At 33.4% G+C, this 26,324-nt stretch overlaps 1 protein-coding gene and 1 pseudogene across 1 annotated transcript in view; both read right to left on the bottom strand.

Annotated features, from left to right (window-relative positions):
• ZNF804A (zinc finger protein 804A) overlaps window positions 1-26,324 on the bottom strand; it is a 238,587-nt gene that overhangs the window by 15,621 nt on the left and 196,642 nt on the right. The window contains exon 2 of the mRNA XM_090268236.1: window positions 18,594-18,737. Coding sequence (XP_090124362.1) covers window positions 18,594-18,737 — 144 coding nt within the window. The remainder of the gene's footprint in view (window positions 1-18,593; window positions 18,738-26,324) is intronic.
• On the bottom strand, window positions 20,423-21,339 carry LOC150022351 (ATP synthase peripheral stalk subunit b, mitochondrial pseudogene; annotated as a pseudogene).

Below are 26,324 nucleotides of genomic sequence, written 5' to 3'. Positions count from 1 at the left end.
CAACAAATTGTGTTACACATATACAATGAGATATTACTCAGCCTTGAAAATGAGCATGCAACTTGGGTGTACTTCAAAAACATTATGTTAAGTGAAAATAGGCAGACATGAAAGCTCACATTTCATATTATTCATTTATGTAAAATATCTAGAATAGCAAATCCACAGAGATACAAAGCAGAGTTGCCTGGGGTTGAGTGCAGGAGGAAATTAGAGTGACTGTTAAAAGGCTTTAGGGTTTATTTTGGGGTGATAAAATGTTTTGGAACTAGATAGAGTAGTAGCATATGATTGGGGATGTATGAATGTCACTGAATTGTTCACTTTATTATGGTGAATTTTATGTTATGTGAATTTCACTTGTAAAGCAAAACATGCATTGATTTTCCCACATTTTTAATGCAATTACCATTTTGTCTAAGGATTTCTTTTAATTGATTAAACAAAAATGTGTTCATTTTTAAAACTATCAAGCAAAATTGACAGTTGGGAGAATTTAGAAATAAAGAGGAAACAAGAATATGAAAAAGTAATAAAAGACAGAAAAAAAAACGTTATTTTTTTGTCCTACTCATTAATTTAGTAAAATCAGATCTATTTAAAATTATTGGTATTGAAATTATTTTGCTTTGTTTTATTTTTAAAAAATAAGTATTGTACATTACATAGGTTTTGACTTAAACAATCGCAAAGATTGCATAGACTCTTGCATAATCCAATCTAGAAGAAAACTCAGGCTGAAGTGTACAGCTCTCTCATTTATTTGAAGGGACAGGCCCATAGCCCATGTAAGGCGCAGTGCCGGAGGTTAAAGTAATATCTAACAATAGCTGTAGAGCTTTCCGAGGGGATTTCAGAAGTCTCCTGAGAACTCTGAACATACTTAAAGAACTGTATGTATTACCACTTTGTTCTAAAAAAATGTGAAATGTCTTGAGGAGGCTGGATTTTCATTTTTAGTTGAGTACATTACTTTCACAAATAAAGTTGAAATTAAAGGTATACCAAGGAATTGTCCAATGTCTGTTGTGACATGCTTTCAACATTAGTTCCCCCTATACATTTACATCACTATTATCAAATCTATAGGAAGGCAGTGTTTATAATGGGAAAATTATGAATTTGGGAATATTTCAAGAAAGGCATTTTGGCTTCATGATTTGCTGTTGTGTGACCCTTCATGTTCCTTTCCCCACTTGTATAATAGAGAATAAAACCCTTATATAAGAGCATATATGATTCTTATCACTCTATAAATATCATTTTTTTCTTTTCCTTATCCTACCCTAAAGTTAAAAGGCAGAATTCTACATATTGTATACAGTTCTCATCTGAGATTATGTACACTGGTCCAAACACTATTTTATCTTGTAAACCTAGACAAACACTCTTTTTTAAAAATGCTGATCAAGTGGCATAATTGCTTAAAAATAAACACCAGAAACATTTTGAATTAGACTTGTTTAATATATGAATAAATGTCTTTTAAATAAATATTAGGACATTTCATTTGGGTAATGTACAAATATCAAATACATTTCTGAAGGTCGAAGACATTTTATAATGTACTTTGTATCTTATATTTTATAAAATGAATACCATATTTTATTTGTGTTAATTTGTTGACTTGATTCATATATTTGTATTCACTCTGCATCAATGGTCCACACATGTATGTTTTAAGAAATTAAAAATAAATATATAAAATGCACGTAATAATTATTTTGTCTATATTTATATAAATCATTATAAATACTTTCAGTAGCTAATTATAAAAGAATTAACTTGTTCCCTTAATTGATTTGGTGGTTTTGCTACATTTTCTTAATGAAACCAACTGAGATTGAGTCAGTATTATTTTATTGTTACTTTCTGTTGCAAACCAACTTACCACTGATAGAGCAGTACAACTGTCTACAGATGAATTACTAAAAAGGCCTAATTTAGATAGATAGGTAGAGAGAGAGAGATACATAAATATACTAGGCTCCTGCTGCTGTTGGCTTTGAAGACAGAAGAAAGGGTTATGACCTAAGGAATGAAGGTTGCCTCTTAAAGTTGGAAAATATAAAGAAGTGGAATCCTCCCTGGAGTCTCCAGGAGGAACGCAGCCTTGCTGACACCTTGATTTTAGGTCCTCTGAGATTTAAAACTGTTAGATAACTGCGTTTTTTTTTTAAGGCATTAAATTTGTAGTAATTTGTCATAGCCACAATAGGACACTAAGACACAAGCATTATCTAGCAGAAATTTAGCATAACAGGTGAATACAAGATGTTATGAGGAAAAATTAAAGTCACAAGGTTGATCATTGATCAGGAGTCTAAGATTCACTAACAGTTTTCTGCGTGACTATACACCAGATTATGAAGAACTTGGTGTCCTCATGTATTAAATGTCGTCTTCCTACATTTTAGAATTTTAAACATCAAAATAAAACAAATATGATAATGTTTCTCAAATTACAAAATGTTGTATAATTATATGACAAAATTCTTGTTATTTTTGTTGTTCACATAATGAAACCTTTGATAATTTGAATCTGTAAAACTAAACCTTTATTAGTATTCCTTTATTTTAGACTCAACGATGTGATATTTTCTACTAAAATATTTTCTTCCTTTGAAGGAGTATGTTTAACTTGTTACAGTGTTTGTCCCTGTAATATCACAATTTGATTAAATATGTGATTTGTTTATTTCCTATGTATAAGACATTATTGAAATTTCTATGGAAGCAAAAAGATGGATAAAGGAATATCTTTTAATCTCAGCAACATAAAATTTGGCAGAATAAAATATACTGTATATGGGATACGAAGTGCTGTTTTCTCAGAAGAAGGGGGTATCGTATTTCCCAGAAGGAATTTATGAGTAATTTCAAATAAACTTTGGGTAATTGTCAAAAAAAAGAACAACAATGAAAAATACACCTTTAAGAGATAAAATAAATGGCATCACAAGTAGTTTTTAAATCAGAAACAATGACATGAGGATGTAAAAGAAATATCTAAAGTTTAAAATAACAAATGTAGAAAGGTGAGAAAATGCAAAAGTTTTTTATTTCTGCTTAAAATATCATCCCAAACCTAAATGGCTTAAAATGACACACAATTATTAGTCAGATGTCCTTCAGTCCAAAGTCAGGCAGAAAGTGGCTTGATTTCAGACGAAGCTGAAATCAAAGTGTCAGTCAGACTGAAAAATCTGTTTCTAAGTTAATTCATATTGTTGGCTGAATTCAGCTCCTTATGGTTGTAGGACTGAGATACCTGTTTCCTTTTTTGGCTGTCTGTCGGAGACCTCTCTCAGCTACTGGAGGCTACTGCCTTCCTTCTCAGGTAGCTTCACCATCTTCACTGCCAGCAACTGAGACTTTCTCATGTGTCAAACCCCCCTCATTTTTCAAATTTATGACTTCTTACACAAGCCAGAGAAAACTGTTTTTAAAGAGCTTATGAAATTAAGTTGAGCCTAATGAGATAATCTTAGGGTAAATGAATTTGGGATCATAATTGCAACTGCAAAGCAACTTCATAGTAGAACACAGATTAATGCATAATTGAAACCCAGAAAAGATGTGTGTTCACGGGGCAGGAATCCTGAGGGCCATATTAAAATCCTACCTACCACAGGAAAAAAAAGCAATAATTATAATAAAAAGGAAATGTATTACTCTTAAGTATAAAGAAACTAAATATAGTATTGAAATACCTAGATTCTTATCTGTAATTACACAAATATAGAGCAACAACCCTCCTATATTTTATTTTATGAAATTCGTAGTAAAAATACAGCAATTTCAAATGAGTTGAAAATGTCTGATGCATTCAACATTTCCCTTCCCTTTTCCTGCAATTTAATAAGATGACAAAACAAAATTAAGAAAAATAAAAATCATTTTTGAAATTAAGAAAATAAGATAGCAGTATACCTAAATGTTTGAAAAAATCTGGATTATGTAAAACCAATGAGAGTGGGTTGACAGCAGACACAGATAAGGCAAACAACAGCCCAGAACACTGGCCTCAGTGTGGTCATTCTAAAGGGAAATGCAGAGAATCTGCAAGCTGGATTTACAAATACAGCAATGATGAGTGGTCCTTGATGTGATTATCATGCTAATTTTTAAAACTGGGCTCTGAACAACTAGATCTCCTACATTAAGTGAAAGAGGGGCCCTTCCAGCTAGGTATTCACCATCAAATCACCCCTGGTACAAACATTCCTGTCAACACAATTGATTTGGTGGTTTTGCTACATTTTCTTAATAAAACTAACACAAAGCCCAGACTCCGCACTCCTGTTCAAGGGAAAGATACATTGGAAACAAATTTATAGTGTCCAGCTTTTTATATCAATCATCCTTATTCTTCTTGAAAAAAAAAATCACCTATGAAGAAATGAGAATGAAATTGAAATAATTAGTAACGCTGAATGATAGAAAACAAAATAAAATGCTACAAGTTCCAATTTCTGAGGAAAATTATTTGAATCAGGATTCGACAGGCAAATGTTGAAAGAAAGAAAATACTTTTAAACATGCAAAAACAAAACGTGTTATCTTGTTATCATAAATATGATCGTTTGTCTAAATAAATAGCAGTAACAGAAAAAGAAATACATAAAAAAGAACAACATGAAATATAAAAATCAGTGCCTGGTGAGCATTATCAAAAAGAATCAAAGAAAGGCTATAACAAGGCTAAATGAAGTTATATGAATCTCAAAGCCAGAGATAGTCACTTTCAAGCAGCAGGATTCAGTAACAAGATTTTATTCCCTTCTGTATAAAAGACTGACTTAATCATAATAGCTTGTATACTGATGTTGGACATGAAATAATTAATATAAAAACAGTGCACTTAAGACTTAATTAGAATAAATTCAGTGATATTCTTTAAAATTTTTCAAATTATATAATTACAAAAACTATGAGATAAGGGAAAAAATTAAAATGCAAGCACAATAATTTCTTTATCTTTTAATTTTATATCAGTGGGTCAATATAGAATATCTAGTGTTGATGAGTTAAGAAATAAAGAAGAAAACATTATTTAAAGTTGTAAAGGAAATGCTAGGTATAATAGTATATTTAATAAAAATCATAATTGATGGAGAAAGAAAGTAAGAGATAAAAATACTAAATTCTTCATCTTTCAAAATGAGACAATGGAGTTTAGTCTAAAATTATATATTATATACTTCAATATATAATTTTTAAAAAGAACTTAAAATGCTTAAATTGGGTTACCTCTTGTACCTGAGAATGGGAAGAAGAGATAATAGGATTTATAGATATATAATTCTGGACCATTCTATATGTTACAATACAAGTATTTGTACATATTTTACTAACAATTTTAAAACCCCTTTTAAATAAAAAATTACTCAAACTGTCAAGTGGTCAAATATTCAAAGTATAACACAATTAAACTGGAAGATATTATAGGGGCATAATTTAATTATCTCTATATAGTATTAGCAGTCTTTTTTACCTTGAACCGTAAAATGATTTTATTTCAAAACTTCATAAAGGTAAATGGAGTTCCATTTCTAGTTTTAAATAATACTAAAGAACTAACACCACAAACAAGCTCTCCACCAGTCCTTGTTTAGAAATAGTGATGACTAAGTCATGACTCAATCACTATTATTAATGATAGATTAATAAAAATCCCAGTACTTAGTTTTTAAAATTATTTTGTGACACAGTGATACATGATTAAAAATTGGAATTTCTTCAGAAATACATTTTTGTGTGAAGAAAGAATTAAAACTGTCATTGGCACTTGTTGATGTAAGTTTTGTCTGTGATAAAAACTGGCTAAGTGGCGTGTTTTCAAATAAAAGCACATGTGACCCAATCAAATCTCCTTACAAAGATGCTAATAATAGACCTCCTACTACTAGTTAAGTTCTTGCTAGTGGAGTTCTTAAATACAGAATGGTTACACAGCAGGTTACATCTGGTAACGTAGAATGGTGAACAAAACAGGGATCTGTTAATCTATGGGCCTGATTCTCTGGAAAATATCAGGCAAGCTTTGTCACTATCTAAGTACAATATGAAGATGTTTTGTGACCCAAATGGACTTTTATGTATAACTGATGTGAATCATATATATTACTTAGACCTCATGTGTAAATCTGTGACAGGGGTAGATCAGATATGGGGATCAGATGACCCAGGAAGCTGTGTTTGTGGCCTCCAACCTCTCCCTGATTCACCTAGTATACAAGAGTAATTGTACCCCTGAAATTTTTAGTAGTGATGCATACTTGGTAAGATCTTCATTTTCTGTGAGTTTGACTTGACTGTCCAGTCATTTTTTTTTATCTCACTCAAAAATCTGCAAAAATTATGAAAAGTAATAAAATACTACAAATGGCATCGTACAATGTCTTCATGCTTTTAATAAACTACAGTTTTGCAGAATTTTAATCAGATGTTCATAGTAGTAAAATTCAGAATGTTATTATTTTACCACATGCATATTTCTATTTCACTTCTATGCATATTACATTCCTAAAGAACAGAGAATTACAGATTGAAAAGAAGAGGAGGAATTTAATGTCCACATAGACTAAAGTGCAGAGCAAAAACAAATACATTTTGTGAAGAGAATATTTATTAAGGAGTTGAACAGAAGATAGCCTTTTAGATTTACTTGCTTTTTCATGAGATTACTGAAGACTTTAAAACTGGACAGAGAAGAAATTGAAGGTATAAGTCCGGTGGTGCTTCTTTGCCAGAGTTCAGGACTTGAAGCACATTTCCTTTTCTTAGTTCAGATCATTTTAATTAAATGACCTGAGCCTTCTAGAAGAGATTAGCCACAGAATTGAAATGTGCTTTTAGACTAATATTGGGTGAGAAAACAGTCAGTGCAATTTCCTTTGAATGAATACAGTAGTCCCTCTCTATATCACGATTCACTTATTGCGGCCTCACTGTATCGTGGGATTTTTAACAATATTATATTTAATTATTATCGCGGATTTTTTGCTATACCGTGGGATTTTGCAGTACTGTATATGTATGTTGTTAAAGTTACATAGGTTTAAGAGTGTAGCATATGTTTAAGAACATAAGAAGTGTTTATAAAAGTGTGGAAAAGGTTAATAAGAGAGTGGGAAAGGTTAATAAGGGACTGGGAACAGTTTTTAAGTGTGTGGGAAGGGTTTATAAAGCCTTAAAATATATATATATATATATATATATAAAAACTAAAATAAATGTAAGGTTCCTACTTGGAGGATTTTCACCTAGAATGTAATAACAGCGATAAGTGAGGGAATACGTATATCTTGTTGCTTATTTCTGTTTCTGTTTTAATGAGCACCTAGCTTCATTTTATTTTGGGTAATTTCTCTCTCTTTTTTTTAAAAGATTCGGTATTCATATGAGCATCTCACTGGGGTGTTCAAACTTCACATGCTTATGCAAATCACTTAATAGTATTTTCAACTCAGCGTTATTGTTACGTGTCAAACAAAGCATATGGAAAGATTGTTTAACTCCAGTTTAAATTATGTTTCTGTTTTGTTTGAGGTTCTTTTTAAAATTTAGAGGAAATGAGGAAATCCTTTCCAGGGTGAAAAAGAATTTGAATAGAAAATTAGCTAAATCCAATATATATTTGCATTTTGAAAGTCAGGTAAAAACTCTGAATTCTGCCAGAACAATGTCAGATTATTAAGGTTTGAAGAAATGTTTTGGTTACATTTTGTTTACTCTGCAATACACCCCCAAGGCATATTTACTATAACTAGAAACTTTTGAGATATATATTGAAAAACTATATAGTTGTTCTTTAAATGATCCTATAAATCAGTATTAGTTTTGATGATTATCATATTACCTTTTGAGGGAAAAAAGGTAACATATATGCACATGTACATACATATATATGCACATATATTTATGTTACATTTCTAAAATAAAAATTTTGTAATTTTGTTTGCTATATTTGTTTTGCTTTATAAAAACATTGTAGCCAAAGATAAGCAAAATAGTGTGCCTTTTATTTTTGAAACATTTGTCTTGACACTTTTTGACACAATGCCATTTTTTTCTTTATCTTTTTCCTATGTGAATCTAATTTGCATTGTAACATTGATGATAACATTTCTCATGAACTCAGGGGCAAAAAGCTTCTGTAGCTCTCCAGAACACTTGGGATAAAAATAAAGTTAGGTTAACATCCAGCCTATCTTCTTTTTTTATGAGACACGTAATTAAGCTTTTAGCACGTCTTTGTTGATGTAAGACAACACAATGACTATTTTTATATTTTAAAAATACACAGATCTGCTGAGAAAAGCAGTTTTAAATATTATGTAGAGCGTTTTGTTAGCTGACTGTGACATGACTCTTGCTTCCCTGGTTGGAAAATATCCGCTGATGCTTACAACTTTACCTCTAGTTGCCTTGGGAAATGTCAATGAAAAGTTACCAACCATTTCTCCATTAAATCCCTGCTTATCCCACAATTAAAAGAAGTTATTCTTGATAGAGTACAGAAGCAGCATTTTTCAAACTGCTACATATACACTGAGGTAAAACTGAGCAGGAGTAAAGATGAGGGAATACTGCACCATAGCATATTAAAGTTTTCTACAGAGGAAAATCTGTATAAAGAACATGATTTTTGGATTAATATATTTATTTTGATATATTTCTGAGTTGAATGTATTTTATGTGTATTCTGTATGTACTGGATACAATATATTTAGTTAGAATGCACTTGAATAATGTGTAAAACCAAAAATCAAAAACATTCACAGAAACTATAAACGTGTGTATGCACCTTTAGTATACATTGATAAATATCTATATCTATACTTTAGAAAACCCTGGCTGGTTTGGCTCAGTGGATTGAGCGTCGGCCTGCGAGCTAAGTGTCGCTGGTTCGATCTTCCAGTCAGGGCACATCAAAGAAGGAAAACTCTGACTCCAAAAAACCTCCGCTGCCTTGCGGCATACCTCTTCAGGGGAAAGGCTAAGGGAGTAAACCCCGACAGAAAATCCGGAGCCGGAGTCCCTAAGGCGGTTTGACGTTGTAGTCAACACCGGCAACTCCTGCGGCGCACCTGAAGCCAAGCTGTATTGACTCCGTCTTTCCCTTGGACCCTTCAGCTGCGAAGAGAGGGGGGGTCTGCTGCATGGGCAACAGCAGACCCTCCATATCACCCTGCCCAGGCTCTGTAGCTTCAGCTTCACTGGAGAGGACACTCCAGCGTCATCGCAAGATGTCGATTCAACACGGGAGGAGACAGATACCGTGTCACTCTCGAGTCGGACTGCACAGCCATTCTCGGTGGTGCAGATAGACTCTTAAGAAGCTATACCATCGTCTCTCGAGACGGACGGCTGCCGACATACTTTAGAAAGATATGCGTTAGCATACATGTGTTTAATATATAATACCTGAAATTCAAACACATGATATTAAATTTATATCAAATGTTAAATATTTTAGTAATTTAACTTAATATCAATTGAATTATACCATATTGAAAAATATTTCCTTGACTGTAATAAAATTAAATTATTAATTCAGGATATTTTGATGTGTAACCATTTTGAAAATTATTTCTATGAAATTAATAAGTTAAGTCTCAATTAGTTTTCTAAATACTTATAAAGTCAAGAAATGTTAACATCATTTCTATATTTCATTTTCATTTTAGAAATCTTGTAGGAATAAAAATTGAGAATCTGAAGTTAGTATAAGGGCAATAAAGTATCAGAATTTAAAATATAGAAAGAAAATAAATACAACAGTAGTGAATGTTTAAGATAAAAATAGTTGATGGACTATTATGATTCCATTAAAATTATTATAAAAATAATTTAAAAATAAAAAATGGTACTGATAATATTACAGTGAATACTGTAGAGTATAAATGCATCTATCTAAAAATAAGCACACACCATGAGAAAAGTTTGTAAAAATCACTTTGTTACTAGATAAACCAACTTGGAAATTTTTTCCTCAGATCTCAGAATGGTTATATATATATATATATATGAATATTTTTTTGATGGCATGAAAAGTGAATAAAAATAGCAAGTAGCTTTAAATTTCAGCTCTGGGACAAAAAAGAATTGTATAAAAACATATTTCATTTTTTAGCCACTTTTCCTTCTTTTCATAGTCCTCTAAAAAACAAATAAACAAAAACAAGAAGAAAAATAACCCCTGAGTACCCAGTGCCTGAAAAATTGATTCCCTTCAGGCAGCTATTAGTACTAACAAGCTCTGGACCCTATGATTCTGATAGAGTTATGTTCAATCTTTATAGCAACAGGATATAGATTTAAGTCAAACTCTTGAAAGTTTATATACCTCACTTTGAAATTAGGTGTTTATGCTCAAAATACACAACTACAAATGGAAGTCAGAAAGTCAGGAGGTGCAAAGGGTTTGAAAGGACATGTTGCTTTGGTGAGGCTAAGGTCATGGGGAAAAATGGGTTCTGCAAAAATGTTATCATGGGCATGTGTAACATTTCTCACGCATTTGATCTTCAATAACCGAGCAGAAGACAAGGATGAGGTTTAGAATACAGGTTGGAGGTTGGGGGAAATTTATGAATAGTTTTGTTGAAGATTCTGTACTACTTTCCAGAACAAATTTTATCATTACTTCTTTGTACTAATTGTCATAACTTAATGTTATATAATTGCATCTGGATACATGCCATGGTACATTCTATGCAGACTTATCTTTAAACAGCATCAATTATTTTTAAAATGACTCTTAGACAATTTTTTATGCTGTAGGAAAAATATTTAATATAACTGATTATACCCCCCAAAACAAGGTGAAGCCATATGACTTATGCAGCACAAACAGGCAAGTGTTGAAAAATATTAATCTCTAAACAATGAGCAGAATACCATCATTAGAGAAAAGTTTTATTTTCAGCTAGATTACATAATACTAAAACTGAAAAAAAGAAGGTGGGAAAATAAAAAGTGTTATGATTAGCCTTGTATGTTTGTAGATTGTATTTAGTGAGTGCTTAGGATAAAATGATTAAGAGAAGACTAGAATCTTACCTTATGGGAAATAAAAAGGGTGGCTTTTATTTGCAAGGCATGGTCATTTGAAAGCTACTATGAATATCCCATATTATTTTAAGCCTATTTAAACCTTTCTTAGAGTAAACATTTCTGTTAATATCATCTTGAGGTCTATATAACAATATTAGGATAACATGCATGGCATCTTAGGAGTTTGTCCATAGAATAACAATTTAAGCAATATAACAGAATTTCAGTATATGAACATCTGATGATACCAGGTTACACAGTGACTTGTATTTGCCAATCTCATAACTTATTTCAAAGTCCTTATGTTTTTTAAAGAGTTATCATATTTCGGCAATTTGAAAATATGTAGATGATCTAAGTATGCACTTAAAAAGGACATTTATTTTTAAAAAGAAAGTGTTTCTTAAAGATGGGATTGTAAACATCATCATGTTCTACTAACAGAGGGTGTGCTCATAACAAAGAAGCCAATCTTAAGTAAAAGAGGTGAATTAAAGATTGCCAGAATTCTCCTTTATCATAGCTGCTCATGGCGATATGAATTACTTATAGCACATACAATCTTGAATTACCAAGATTGCAAATAGTTGTATTACTGGATAAAGGAAGACTATATATGGCACATATAATCATAGACACATAAGTATCAATGTATCTATACATTTTTTGCTTTCATTATCTTGTTCTCTATTTTTTAATACTCCATGAGACACTATTATCTGTTTGGATAAACATATATATAATTTGTTCTTATACAAATCATTCAGATCATTAAAAATAAGCTATGTTTAAGATACTAGCTGGTAACTTATACTTTTAAATGTATAAGTTTACCTTATACTTAAGCATAGGTTAACATTAAAGTAACCACGCAAACATAATAAGTGAACCATTCCATAGACTATTTACTTTTTATTTATTAATTATCAAATTTGATATAATTTAGAATACCCTGGCAATTTAGTTGGGCTTGTTCATTGTCAGAGATTCAAAAATAAAAATATTTAGATAATTAACAATCTAATGTTCATTGGTAAAATTATTAGCTGGGTGAAAAATTTGTTTGATTTATATCATATATGTAGAAAGACATGTTTGCTTCTTTATTTTATAAATAAATTACCTTTCTCTTACTTGAGTCATTCCCCACTGAATAGTAGAAAATGAATGGTATTACAAACCATATTAAATAGAATATTTACTGATAACAAGTTTTCTGAAATAACCGCTAAGTATCTTCAATTTCCTATTTTTCTCCTTACTCCCACTAAGTCTTCTTAGGTCCTGTGGGTGTAGGGGGACAAGAGAAGACTTACATGAGCCTTTGGCAGCCAAGGTCCATATACTCTTTATATATAGTACATGATTTCTCTACCACAGGTAATGTTGCTGCCACTTTTTCTGAAGCCAACACCTGGTGTATTCCATTGTCTGTTCTCACTTTGATGAGAGAGTCTTGGTAACCCTCTTCAGGTGACTTAAATTCAACTGCAAGTTAATTCACACTGGTAAGATAGACATCTCTGAATCTAGTCTTTCTTCCATCTTGCTGGTTGGCTCAGATAATCTACCTGCATATCTCTTCCTTCTCCACAACAAGAAAATGGCTCTCAAATCAGTTGCCAGAAGGGCAAAAAGGAAATTCTGGACACTATCTATTGAGGTTCCTAGGAAGACCAAAGAGAAGAGTTTATTGCTTAAACACATTCTGATGCCAAATTTACTTTTTTTTTCTTCTTTTCTGGGGAAACTTTTTTTCTATTGCTTTTGGAGAAAGAGGAAGGGAGAGAGAGAAACATTGATGTTAGAGAGAAATATTGACTGGCTGCCTTCTCTTATGCACCCTGACTAGGGATCAAACCCATAACCTACCCAAGGTGCCATGACCCCAGAATCAAAACTGTGGCCTCTGAGAGGATGCTCCAACCAACTGAGCCATACCAGCCAGGGTTCTGATGCCAATTTTATTTTGATATTGGCTACTTTTCATATTGGTATGGAGCAGGCAACCCCAAGACATTCTCTTTTCAGGGTCCTTATATTTCTAAGACATCTCCTCCTGTCTGGTCATTGCCTGGAGAAGATAAATCAGAATACATATTCCTAACTGCTCCTCTGTTGTCTTTGCTTCTTTCTCCATCCTCTCTCTAATAAGAAGTGACATACTTTTGCTATGCATCTATATCATAGAAGCATGCAGTGTCACTAAATGACAACTTAAATAGCAACCTCATGACTCTTGTTATCTCCACTCTCCTTTTCAGCCCTGGACTCATAATCATCAGGAAATGCAAACAGATAATATGCCATGGACTTATACCAAACTCTGAGATTACTATTTTTTAAAGCTTTCCTGAGGATTCTAATATTCAGCTGGAATTAAACTTTCTTAGTTGTATTTCATCTCTATTCTTCCCACAGAAAACCAAAATACTGAGGTCTTAATTTCTGTAGAAGCCAGGAGAATCTTGAAATGTATTATAAGAAAATCCTGTGTACAGATAATTTAAAGTTTGATTCTTGGTCTGATTAGGAGATAAAAATTTGATTTTCAGTACACTCAAAGCTAAGCGTTGCTCTTAATTTCCACATTATGTTAATCTTAGATATTAAATTTTTTCCACATCAATTTTTTTCTTAAAAATTTGATATTGTTAAGAGTAATTTCCAGAATCTGTCTCCAACTTTTAGAAAAAGAAAGTAAAACTCAATGTATATAATAGAAAGTATATAAAAATTTATAGACTATTCCCCAAAATAGACATAGTATAAGATATATTAAGTATCATTATTATTATAATAAAAATAAAATAGTAAAACAGAGTGACACAATTTTATTGATGCCACCAACCAAGTCATTATGTGACATGCAAGAAGAATATACAGGGTGGGGCAAAAGTAGGTTAACAGTTGTGAGTAGGTCAATCACGGTTTATTGTTGTATTATAATTTATTAATTATTGTGTTATTTTTCATGTGAACAATGTAAACCTACTTTTGCCCCACTCTGTACTTCCAAGAGTTAATAAACAACCATTACAATATAAATAAAGAAATACTGCTAGGGCTCAAAATGGTTTCCTCATAGCTATTGTTATGTTGGTTTAAAGAAATGAAAAATTTGGTGGTAACAAACAGAAAAGTGTAGAAGAACTTTTGATTGGCTTATAATGCATAATTTAGGTATTTAGTGACTGTCTACACTCTATTTTTTAAATTCTTTTTGGTGTAATTATGTTTAGGTAACATAGAGCAGCGACCTCTATTTAAGGTGGTGATAGTTTTCACCTTCCCTGAAGATTGATCGACTCTATTGATAGCCATCAACCTAATGAATTCAAGAATGGACAAAACCTTCAGTTTAATTCTATCAGATCATGCCTTTGAATTGAAATGTCAATGAAACACAGTTCTATTATTAAATATAGATGTCGTCAGCAGCCGTCCGTCTCGAGAGACGATGGTGTAGCTTCTTAAGAGTCTATCTGCACCGCCGAGAATGGCTGTGCAGTCCAACTCGGGAGTGACACGGTATCTGTCTCCTCCCGTGTTGAATCGACATCTTGCGATGACGCTGAAGTGTCCTCTCCAGTGAAGCTGAAGCTACAGAGCCTGGGCAGGGTGATATGGAGGGTCTGCTGTTGCCCATGCAGCAGACCCCCCCTCTCTTCGCAGCTGAAGGGTCCAAGGGAAAGACGGAGTCAATACAGCTTGGCTTCAGGTGCGCCGCAGGAGTTGCCGGTGTTGACTACAACGTCAAACCGCCTTAGGGACTCCGGCTCCAGATTTTCTGTCGGGCTTTACTCCCTTAGCCTTTCCCCTGAAGAGGTATGCCGCAAGGCAGCGGAGGTTTTTTGGAGTCAGAGTTTTCCTTCTCTGATGTGCCCTGACTGGAAGATCGAACCAGCGACACTTAGCTCGCAGGCCGACGCTCAATCCACTGAGCCAAACCAGCCAGGGGACATATATATATGTATATATATACATCTTTGGGGGAATCAGGGAGGCTCTATATCAGAAAATTGTATGTTCCTCCCTTGTTTTGATTCTAAAATTGTTTTAAAAATAGCACATTACCTGTAAGAAACAGCTTAAACTCATCTATAATTAGAGTTTTGGTATCAAAAGGTATCAAAATTCATGCTCTTTGATCTAGTATTTCCATTCGTAAAGACCTATGATAAGAACATGCAAACAAATGTTCACTGCTTTGTTATTTATAAGAGAAAAAAAGTGCTTTAAAATCTAATAACAAAAGAATGGTTAAACAAATTATGGTGTGTTTACAATAAAATCATAAAAATACAATTAGCTGAAGTGCATATCACAAGAAAAATCTCAGGGAAGATATTTTAAATGGATTAAATTGTTCATTGCTTTATCTGTATCTGATATATTCTTATTAATCTTTAAATGTTATCTAACAAACGAAAATTTATACCCAAATATCAAGAAGCGGTTCCTTCCTCAGGTATCATACTAGTGAACAGAAAATTAAATTACTAGGAAATGTTCAAACCCGAGGAAAAACTGCTCCATTTGTATGGTAATACTAGATCCTGCAGAAACAGCAAACTTCAACGACTGGCCTGACCGTGACTTCCCCTGGAGCAGAACAAAACAGCAGGCTAAAAACACTGAATCCTGACTTGTAGGGTGAAGGTCACTTTGGTGCCTTTTGGGAGATATTTCAGGCACACGGAAGCCTCTGCAGCAAAAATCAAAATGTTTGAGGGGTAACAGAAATAAGGCAATCATTCCCTTTCCTATCTCTTCATAGCGTCCATGTGACAAATCTCTTAGAGTGAAAATAACTCTGAATTGCCATCAGCAGCTAGGTGAGAGGACAGACACAGTATGGCTCTAGTCTAAGGGCAGATGCACAAGGGAAAAGGTTTAGAGGGAAATCTTTTCTTCTTACCTGATGCTGAGCTTCCCATTAAAAAAAAAAAAATCAATGACTAGAATTCAGAATGATATAACATTACTGGAAATTATTCTAATATTTTGATATGAGAGAAGCACTTAGAAAACATGGAATTGAGAATTTAAAAATATATCATTTATGGATGAATATAGAGGCACTAACTATATATTATACTTTTGATATAGAGTTCTTGAATTTTAGATACAGGAAGGCTGATAAAAGTCCTCTAGTCCAAACCCCGTGTCGGTGCGTGCAGAATTGGAACCCTGGGAAGACAAAGATGAAAAGATACAAGGACTGGACTGGCGGTTTCCAGAGAGGAGGAGGGTGGGGAAGAGCGTGAAAGAGGTGAAGGTATTAAGAAGTACAAATTCATAGTTACAAAAAAGTCACGAGCATGTAAAGTAAGGCATAGGGAATAGTATAATCGATAATATTGCAATAACAACATATGGGGCTATTTGGGCACTCAAAATATCAAGGGAAGACTTTGTAAAGTATATGATTGTTTAGTCACTAAGCTGTAAATGTAAAACCAATACAAAATAAAATTGAAAATAAAAAAGAAAAGCTTCTCCCATGCCATAAGTTCATGTTGAGACCTGCCTGAGATAGTCAGGTATCTTGATTCTTCAAGTGCATTAAAACACACATATAAATGTATGTTTGTATAGTTTTAAAATATATATGCTAAGTATCCGATTTTAAGTATTTTTACTAACTATAACATTGTCTCATGTTAATTAATCAATTAAGACTCTGCTATCTGCCAGAGTTTGTGGTGATTTAGATAGTATATCTGTCTCTAGGGTATGATGCCCCTGGGCCTTATCAAAAGTGACCCTCTGGACTTCAAAACTGCAACATAGACCCTGCCTGAATTCCTCTAGCTTATTTGTGGATAGTATATAGTATTTTAATTTCACTAAGAAAATGGAACTGGAAAGGTCCTCATGATAATCTAAGTGAGTTTAATCTTACAACACCTATGGCCGAATAAAACAAAGAATATTTTTAAAAAATATTTCACTTATTTATTTTTAGAGAGAAGGAAAGGGAGAGAGTAAGAGAGGGAGAGAAACATCGATTGGCTGCCTCATATGCACCCCGAAAGAGGACTGAACCTACAACCTAGGTACATGCTTTGACCGGAAATCAAACTGGAGACCTTTTGCTTTGTGGGATGATGCCCAGCTAACTCAGCCACATGGATCAGGGTGAAACAAAGGATATTGATAGTTGATAAGATAGTCTTAAAACACACCTAAAAACATACACATTTCTAAATACCTACTTTATACAATGAAACAAATGTTTATAGCATATTTTGTGTTTTGGGGTACTTTGAAAATGTCAGAAAAACAACTTTCTTATATGTACCACATTAAGAGAAACATTCTAGGTAATTTCATAAAACAAAAGGTAGGAATTGCAGAATGAAATCAACGCCATTTACTGATGGTTTTTAATGTTAAAATCAATCAATAGTGTATGCACATGTATGCCTTTTATATAAGAAAATAAATTATATTTCCTTCAAAACCTTCCCTTAATTGGTCTGCCAGTGGAACTACTACCAGGAAAAAGAAGGCAAGGGCAGCTCTTTTAATGTGCATTAATTAGAGGTGTATGTAAAGCTTACCTCCTCCTTGAGCAGTTTTGTTGGTATGAGGAAATGAAAGGGATACAGCAAAAGGAAATATATACAATTGGTTCACAAGTACTTACTGTGATCATTTCTCCCTACTCTTTCTTACATATGATAAATTAACAAAAAGTTATTGTACATTTGTGGGTTAAATATCTCTCTTTCTAAATACCAACCAAAATGATATATGGATATTTGTGAGATACGGCTAATATATATATATATATATATATATATATATATATATATATATATATATATATATAAATTGATGATAACTAAGACTGCTTGACTGCTGTCTTTTATCTGTGCTAATCAACATAGAAGCTGCAGAATAAATGCAAAGTGTATGAGAAAGTGGAATATGTATTACTAACTTCACTTCTGACATCATCACTAGTTTAAACTCATTTTTACAGAATACTGAGAAAAATCAATCAGATTTACAATAGATAGGGAAATAAAAATAATATTAAAATAAACTAAATTATACACATATTAAGTACTTATATATCCAATAATGTTAGTTAATTTTACTATCCCAAAACTTGTTTTTTTGTGTGTGATTTATGGCAGTTAAAAAGGCAAATGCTTTACAAAAATAACTGTAAATAAATCTGGTAAATATTCATTCATCAAAATATTTGAAAATTTATAAATTTGAAGATATTTAGATCAAAACCAATAGAATATAATTTTCAGAATACTATCAATCAAGAGGCAACTGTATTGTATTTCTTTGTATTAACTGTTTATTTCAGACTTTGCATTTGGTGTTTAACAAAAAAACAAAAAACAAAAAAAACTTGTCTGTCTTTTTCCATGTCATCAAATCACCCCAGAATATCTTAATAAATGTATAAGAAAGAAAAATAAAAATATCCACAGAGTCCACACAATTTAAACTATTACAAAAGTTCCAAAATACTAGATTTTTTTGACATTCTTACTTACCTGTTTGTGAGCATGGTCATATGAATTAATGTGATTGTCAAACTCCTGATGCTTATAATACTGCTTGTCACAGAGTTCACAGTAAAAATTGGCCTTCAGATCTTCTAGAGCTTTTGCTATGGTGTTCTCCTTCTCAGCATAATCCTTAAAAATAAAATTTCAAATAAGGAAGCAATTAGCTCTCCTCTGAGTTTATTTTGTCCTAATGGTTGTCAACTAGTATAATAATTAAAGTAGGAAACATAATTTAACAGACAACCAGAACAATGAAGCAAATGCCAATAAACCAAACTGAAAGAAATTATGAGTTAAAGAAAACAAAGGATTAACAGAAGCAGCCACAATAAGTGTTGGGTAAAAATAGAATAACTCTCAAGAAGAAAAATAAAGCATAGAGAGATACAGGAACCCTTATTTGAATAAGTTGCTATGTTATAATAGCATAGGAAAAATTAAAAATTATATAGATATGTTTATTCAACTGTCAGTTCCTGGCAATGGTATAGTTAACACAAAACTCCTAAATACTGAACAAATCTAAAATCTGTCTTCTTTGACAAAGTCCATATGCGTACATCAATATTCAAATTTGGTATTTTTGTTTACTTGATTAGTTCCTTAAACGTTTATATAATAACATGTTCATCACAACTAGATTTCATTTGACTATTTTCCTTCTGATTCATGGCATTTTAGGTTGAACTTTCAAATATTCTCTAGCCGTGAAAAGATAAGATTCTTTTCTGCAAGTTCTTTACCTAAACTGAAAAAGATTAAGCTGTATAAGTAGATTTCTTTCATCATGAATAAAAATGAATATAGTATACTCAAACTCTGGAAAAGAGGGAAAATGTATCTTTCATTTATACAGCATGAAATAACAAAATATTTGACTGTGACTTTTAGGTTTTGTTAAATCGAAATTTACTTGCTATTTCATACTTCTTTTTAATTTAACATTGCCAAACATGAATAAATTTTACTTGTTGAAGCACTGTCCAAATCTTTCACTGAAGTGCTGATATTCAGAAGACCTAAACTTCAATTCCTACCATAGAATATATCATGTTTCTAATTCACAGATTCTCTTGTACTCAACCCCTATAAAATCTAAAATAACTATATAATCAGGCCTCTTATATGTTACTATAAGACACCCTCTCAGATACTCAGGTGTGAAGATGAAATGACATTGTCCTCCATGGCAATGACAGTTGTCCTTTTACCAAATATAGAGGCTAGAAATGACTCTTAGTTTGAATGTGTGAATTACTTCTATAAAACAGAAAAGTGGTTTACTAATTGTAATTCAATGAATGACAAATACTTGCCTTATATTACTGTACTATATATTTGTGTTCACATCCCATAGCATTAATGTTCATCATGATTCGTTTGTATACCTTGTAGTATACCTTGTAGTAATAGATAAATACATTTGCTATAATCTATAAACACATTGCCCATTTTCTCACTTTAAAGACAGTGATCTACTGTTATGTTTTACCACTGCATAGAAAGAGCCAATAAAATGCAAAATCAAATTGTTACATTTCCATTAATTTTATTTATTTATTTTTATCAGTTCAATGATATCTTTAATTTTTACCCACACGACAAATGTTGAAATTATTTCAGAAAATTATGCAATTTGACAAACCTTGTCCAAATGTCACTTTATTGTAAGATGACAGAATTAATAACAAACTTAAATGATAACTTGGCAGTCTTTAGTCAAGTACCAAATATTATTAAAATCACATTGCTTATTCAAAAGTGGTCATGGAGCAATTCAAAACGCAAAAGAAGAAGGACATGAAACATCTCGCTGGCCAATAGATTGTTTTAATTCTGTCAGCAGATGAAACTCACGCTTTTCATTTTTGTGTGGGGTAAACTGGACTCCAGCAGAAGGTGACACAGAAAGCTTCTGTCACAGCCTAGTTCAGAGTCAGTCGGTCAAGTGTGTCTAGCTGTCTCAATCCGGAGAGATTATTTACATAACCAGCTGTGCCTAGGCCTTCTTTGCAAGGAGCTTTAGGTCTGCAATGCACTTCGCAATTGTCTCCTTTTCCTGCTCTGCAGAGATGCTCTGCACCACGTGCTTCTCCATCCAGTTTATCACGTGCTCCTGCTCCTTCCGACGCATCATATTCTGCACTGAGATATGATAGTTCAGGCGGTTCTTCACCTCCTTCTATACTATATGCAGCCGTTCCTGATAAGTAACCTCCAAGGCCATAGCAATGTTATTCCTCTGGACATCAAAAAGGTAATGGCGCTTTTGGACCAGGGCCTGCTGGGACTTCTCCAGAGCAATTTCATCCTGGATGCCTTTGATGGAAGCCTGTTTCGCTTCTTCTAGTTGGGCGATTTTTTGCTCATTGAGTTTACCAGCAAATTCCCCGACATAAGCACCATATTTTTTAACTATATAGACAAGCAGCCCTATTGTGGATATGGCAGAAACGGTCTCTGGAGTAACCACATACATTTCTTTGGACAGAAAATATAGGATAAGCCCAGTTACGAGCACATAGGGTCCTGTCACACTGGTTTTTGGATAAAGGAACTGGAAGAATTCCTCAGGGATCAGCCCATGACGAACTTTTCCTCCCTGCTCTGGAAGGGGCGGTACGGGGGCAAGACTTGGCTGCCCAGCGTGGAAGATCCTTGTTGCCTGCAACACCCCTGGACTGAGGGGGGCTGCGTTCTTCAGAGAGGGAGCCGCTATGGAGGAAGCAAAAAATTACCACTGGAGACAGCGTGGTCAGCGAGGGCCCGCTCTCACTCCTTTGCGTCCCAGTGACCTGGACGGGAGAGACGGTCAGGGGCAGGAGCAAGCTCCATTAATTTTAATAATTTACCATTTTCAGCAGATTTGTAGAATAGTCTCTATTTTTGATGACTTCCAATATATTAAAAAGGTTGGTTTAAAATATGAAAATGAATCATATACATATAAAACTCATACTTAATTTTACAAAAATTTCAAAATATTATTTGTGGATTAGCCAATTTAAATGAAACAAAATTAAGTAGTAGGATTTCATGGCTAAAATATGTAAAGCAGAGATAAAATTCTAGTCAATATAAGTAACAGTGACAAAATTTTTTCTTCAAAGTTGAATTAGCTCTCCAAACAATATTCTTGAATAACAATTTCTTCACAACTTGTAGATTTTTCTCATTAATTATAATTAAAGTTAAGTTACTTCTTCTCCTTAAATATTTGATTATTGTTTATTATGGCATAAGTTTATTTTTATTTATAAGATTTATATTCCTCTAGAGAAGCAATAATTGTTTCCTGTGACAATCTTTGAGTAAAAAAAATTGACATATTTAGGTAAAGTTCATTCTTCATAAATATTAGCCTCATTTTAGATTTGAAGAAAAACACAAGTCTAAAAATAATGACTAATATTTATTTAGGGCTTGTTTAGGGTCAGTCACTGAGTAAGAGTTGGATGCATTCACTCATTTACTTTTGATTTAAATACAGCAATGTTTATTCTAGACATAGTCATCATTTAACTCTGACTCCAAAAAACCTCCGCTGCCTTGCGGCATACCTCTTCAGGGGAAAGGCTAAGGGAGTAAACCCCGACAGAAAATCCGGAGCCGGAGTCCCTAAGGCGGTTTGACGTTGTAGTCAACACCGGCAACTCCTGCGGCGCACCTGAAGCCAAGCTGTATTGACTCCGTCTTTCCCTTGGACCCTTCAGCTGCGAAGAGAGGGGGGGTCTGCTGCATGGGCAACAGCAGACCCTCCATATCACCCTGCCCAGGCTCTGTAGCTTCAGCTTCACTGGAGAGGACACTCCAGCGTCATCGCAAGATGTCGATTCAACACGGGAGGAGACAGATACCGTGTCACCCCCGAGTCGGACTGCACAGCCATTCTCGGCGGTGCAGATAGACTCTTAAGAAGCTACACCATCGTCTCTCGAGATGGACGGCTGCCAACGATGACGACGAGTCATCATTTTACTGGTGTTGAAGCTGAATAATCTGTTCTCTAGCATTTCCTTACATTTAAACTTTTAAGCACATGAAAGTAGAGAGGACAGTATAATAACCACTCAGATTCAACAATTATCAACTACAGCCAATCTGTCCTAATCTATCTCACATCATCTCCTGCCCCAGATAATTTTTAAGGAAATTTCCAAGTTATCTGTAAGTCTTTCAGTATGTATCTCTAAAACAGGCCTTTTAAAAACCATCACAAAACCTATAAAACAATATTGGACCTAAACAAATAAAAACAATAAAGAAAGAATAATTATTCCTTATTATCATAAGAAATTTAAGTAGTGTGTTCAAATAACTATAATTATATAATATTTTAAACTAGTCTGTTCAAAACAGGATTCAAATAAGGACAATATATTACTATCATCTGAAGTTTCTTAATCTCTTATTTCACAGGTCTCCTCTAATTTTGTTTTATTCCTTATTAAAATTTAGTTTTCATAAAAATTGAAATTATACTTCACATTTATAAAAATGTTCAGAAGTACAGAAATATTACAAGAATATGACAATACACTTATATAACTTTCACTTAAATAAACTCATTGTTAACATTTTGACACTTGTTTGTTCTCTTGCCCTCTTTCAGTCTCTATATTTCTTTAAGACATTGGAAGAAACAGCCTCGTGGAAGCTTAGATTGTAACAGCTCAGCTTACACAGCAAAAAACATGTGTGAGTTAGACTTTCAAGTTGATATGAATGATATGAACTGCAATAAGGAGACAGAGCTGTATTCTAGAAACTATTAGTGGAATAAAAGGACTGGTTATTGTATGTGTATCATAAAGCAAAGGAGTTATATGTATTGTCATTGATTATGCATTTTTAAAACATATGTAAACAAAAATCATCTCTTGGTAAACTGACAGGCCCCAATGTCCCTTGGACCCCTACCTTCCCCACTGTGTATAATATTAGGAAGAGACATTGCCTGACATTATAAAGCACAATAATACATATTCTACACAGCCATCCCTCAGCAGAAAGAAACACATTTGAATAAGATGAAAAATGAGCATATCTTCTCGTATATAGTCAACCCCTAATTTCCCACCTTTCTATCAGGCAAAGCCATTTTGCTCAACTACATACAGAAAATTTCTCTAATGTCCCACTGAGATGACAAAAAGTGAAGCAAAAAAGGACAGCAGCTTGTGGCTAATCGGGCCATCCAAACCCATCACATTCCACATATATCTATAAGCAGTGAAGTTTGAATCCTTACTTTCAGGAAAGCACCGCACAACTCCAAAGTTACCAAGTCAAGAATTTTTCAAGATAAAGCATTAGGGTTATATTGTGTAGTGCGATTTTTATCTTTGCAGATCAGCAAGTTGAAACATAAAATTTAATGGTTTATCCACATTGTCAGGGCCATTCAATCCACCCCATATAAAAAAGAAAAAAGAAATAGTACACAGTAGGACTCTGCAGGGAGAAAAATATTTCAAAATGACATCTCTCATGGTGGATTCAGTATAACATATAGTATGAAATGATATTCAGCCTCTTGTAAAAGGCACCCATAACTTGGTGCACTTGAAACCTTCCCTCAGGAATGTGCGCGCCATGAGGCAGGGATTTGTACCTGTTTTGTTTACTTCTGTAGCTCCAGAGCTTTTAATACAGTGCAGCATTGACAGACATTCAACAGATAACAGTAGACAATATTAGCACCTTTTTTTCTTCTGCACATACACAAAATGCAAACAGAAAAGACACTAGCAGTGTGAGACATATGGTATTATTAAAATACTTGTGTTCATGCCTGGGTTTGTGTTTACCCAGTCATTTGGAGAACAACTTTAGAGCTAATACCTACTTATGCCATATACAAATTATCATTGCTAACTAGTAGTTATAATGCATAATGATTTTTCTGCTAGAAACTCTATGTAAAGTTGCAAGAGCTATAAATAGATGAGGCACTTAATATATAATTATTTTCAATGTTAAAAAGTAACACTTGTATGCAATTAACACAAAATACATTGAGAAATCTCTCTCCTCTCCTCTGCTCTCCTCTACTCTCTTATTTCTCCACCAAGAATAAAAGCATCTTTGTTATTTACATGCAGGATAAATTTTATTAGAGTTTCTTTAAAGAAAGAAAACAACAACAACAAAAAGCTTCCGTTAAGTTTTGTTTGTAATGAAAAGATTAATCAAAGAAAAGATGGCAAAACTGTTCTCCTGTAGAAGAATATCCGGACAGAAAACATTCCATTTGGAGATCTATAGCCTACATTTCCTATAAAGTAGTGCACATCATCTGGGCCATATCTTTTGTGCCAGTCATTGCTTAAGTGATTGGTTCTGAAACAGTCTCCACAGCTGCATGGACATAGTAGCCACCTACTGCATTTTCTCCAGTTGGTGTCAAGACATTTTTTCCTTTCTCGTCCAGAGGCTTTTCTGACTTATAATACCATAGCATGTGGCATCCCACTCCGCACTAAGAAATTCACATCCCACAAGGGATGAGGAATTAATATAATATAAGTTTCCCGTTAGCCACTGTGGAGGATAAAAACTCAAGGCTAAATATTTCTTCTTTTATTTGTCAGGCAGATATTTTCTGAGACACCCTTCTAAGTTTCCACAGCCAGTCCCAGGGAGATGGAGCACTAGTTACTTGTAATAGTGGCAAACATGTATCTTCATATTATTTTTCCTTTTTTACCTTTTCTACTATTCTGAAACTTAATTTCTGTTCCTGGATTACTTCCCAAATAAATTACCTGCACAGAGTCTTTATCCTGGTCTCAACTTTAAGAAGAACTGGCTAAGATGATAAATGTTTTAGTGTTTTTTTATGCATGTCTTTCTGACAAGCTACATTTTCTAGAATAATATAAAATGATACATTCTCTAGTTCAACACTATCCAAAAGTTCCCCGTTGTTATTAGAGTAAGTGTACTTGCAGTGACCTGCAATTCCTACTCTACTTGTTACCTGGCTAATTCTGCCATCATCTCCCATCTTTCTCTTTCCTTTATCTCTCTTTGCTTTAGGCACCTTTATTTCCTTACTGTTTCTGAAGCTTGATTAGTATACACTCACTTTGATTCTTGAACTTGTTATTTACTCTCCCTGGAATGTTTTTACATCATCAGATGTTTGCAGGAAACATTCACTCACTTTTAGCAGAATTCTGCCAAAATGCTATTTCTCTAAAAATGACTTGCCTTATCATCCTTCTAGCAGAGGGGCACTTTTTATTCTCTGCCTTCTTTCCCCCTTTTATATTTGCTTTCAATGTAAAAAGGAGAAAGCTTACTCATGGAGAAAACAGGTATAGAATACCTTTGTGCAGTGGAGTCCAATGTTAACAATAAGGAAGAGATGGAGTACAAAAGAAGTCATGTGGAAAAACTGACACTAATTTTATCTGGTTTAAGTCCTTTCCCTGTTAGTCAAGAAGGCAACCATTTCTTGGTGATAAAAAAACTGTGTTATTGCCTCAAAATACATGTCACTCTGTTCTGAAAGATTAAATGTTATGATCTGAAAGATGATTTTGAGGAATATAGATGGGACAACTAAAGGATGAGTTACGAAGTCACATTTTATTAAGAGTCACAGATGTATTGACCAGAATTATAATAAAAATGTACATTTAAATGTGAGATTTTTAAAAAAGATTTCATAGAAATGCAAACTCATCTATACCACCATATAATTCTGGT

This window comes from Furipterus horrens, unplaced genomic scaffold, assembly GCF_987537825.1.
Source record: "Furipterus horrens unplaced genomic scaffold, mFurHor1.1.pri manual_scaffold_1, whole genome shotgun sequence".
Lineage (NCBI taxonomy): Eukaryota > Metazoa > Chordata > Mammalia > Chiroptera > Furipteridae > Furipterus > Furipterus horrens.
Note: the sequence above shows the minus strand (reverse complement) of the source record. Positions and strands in the feature narration are given on the sequence as shown.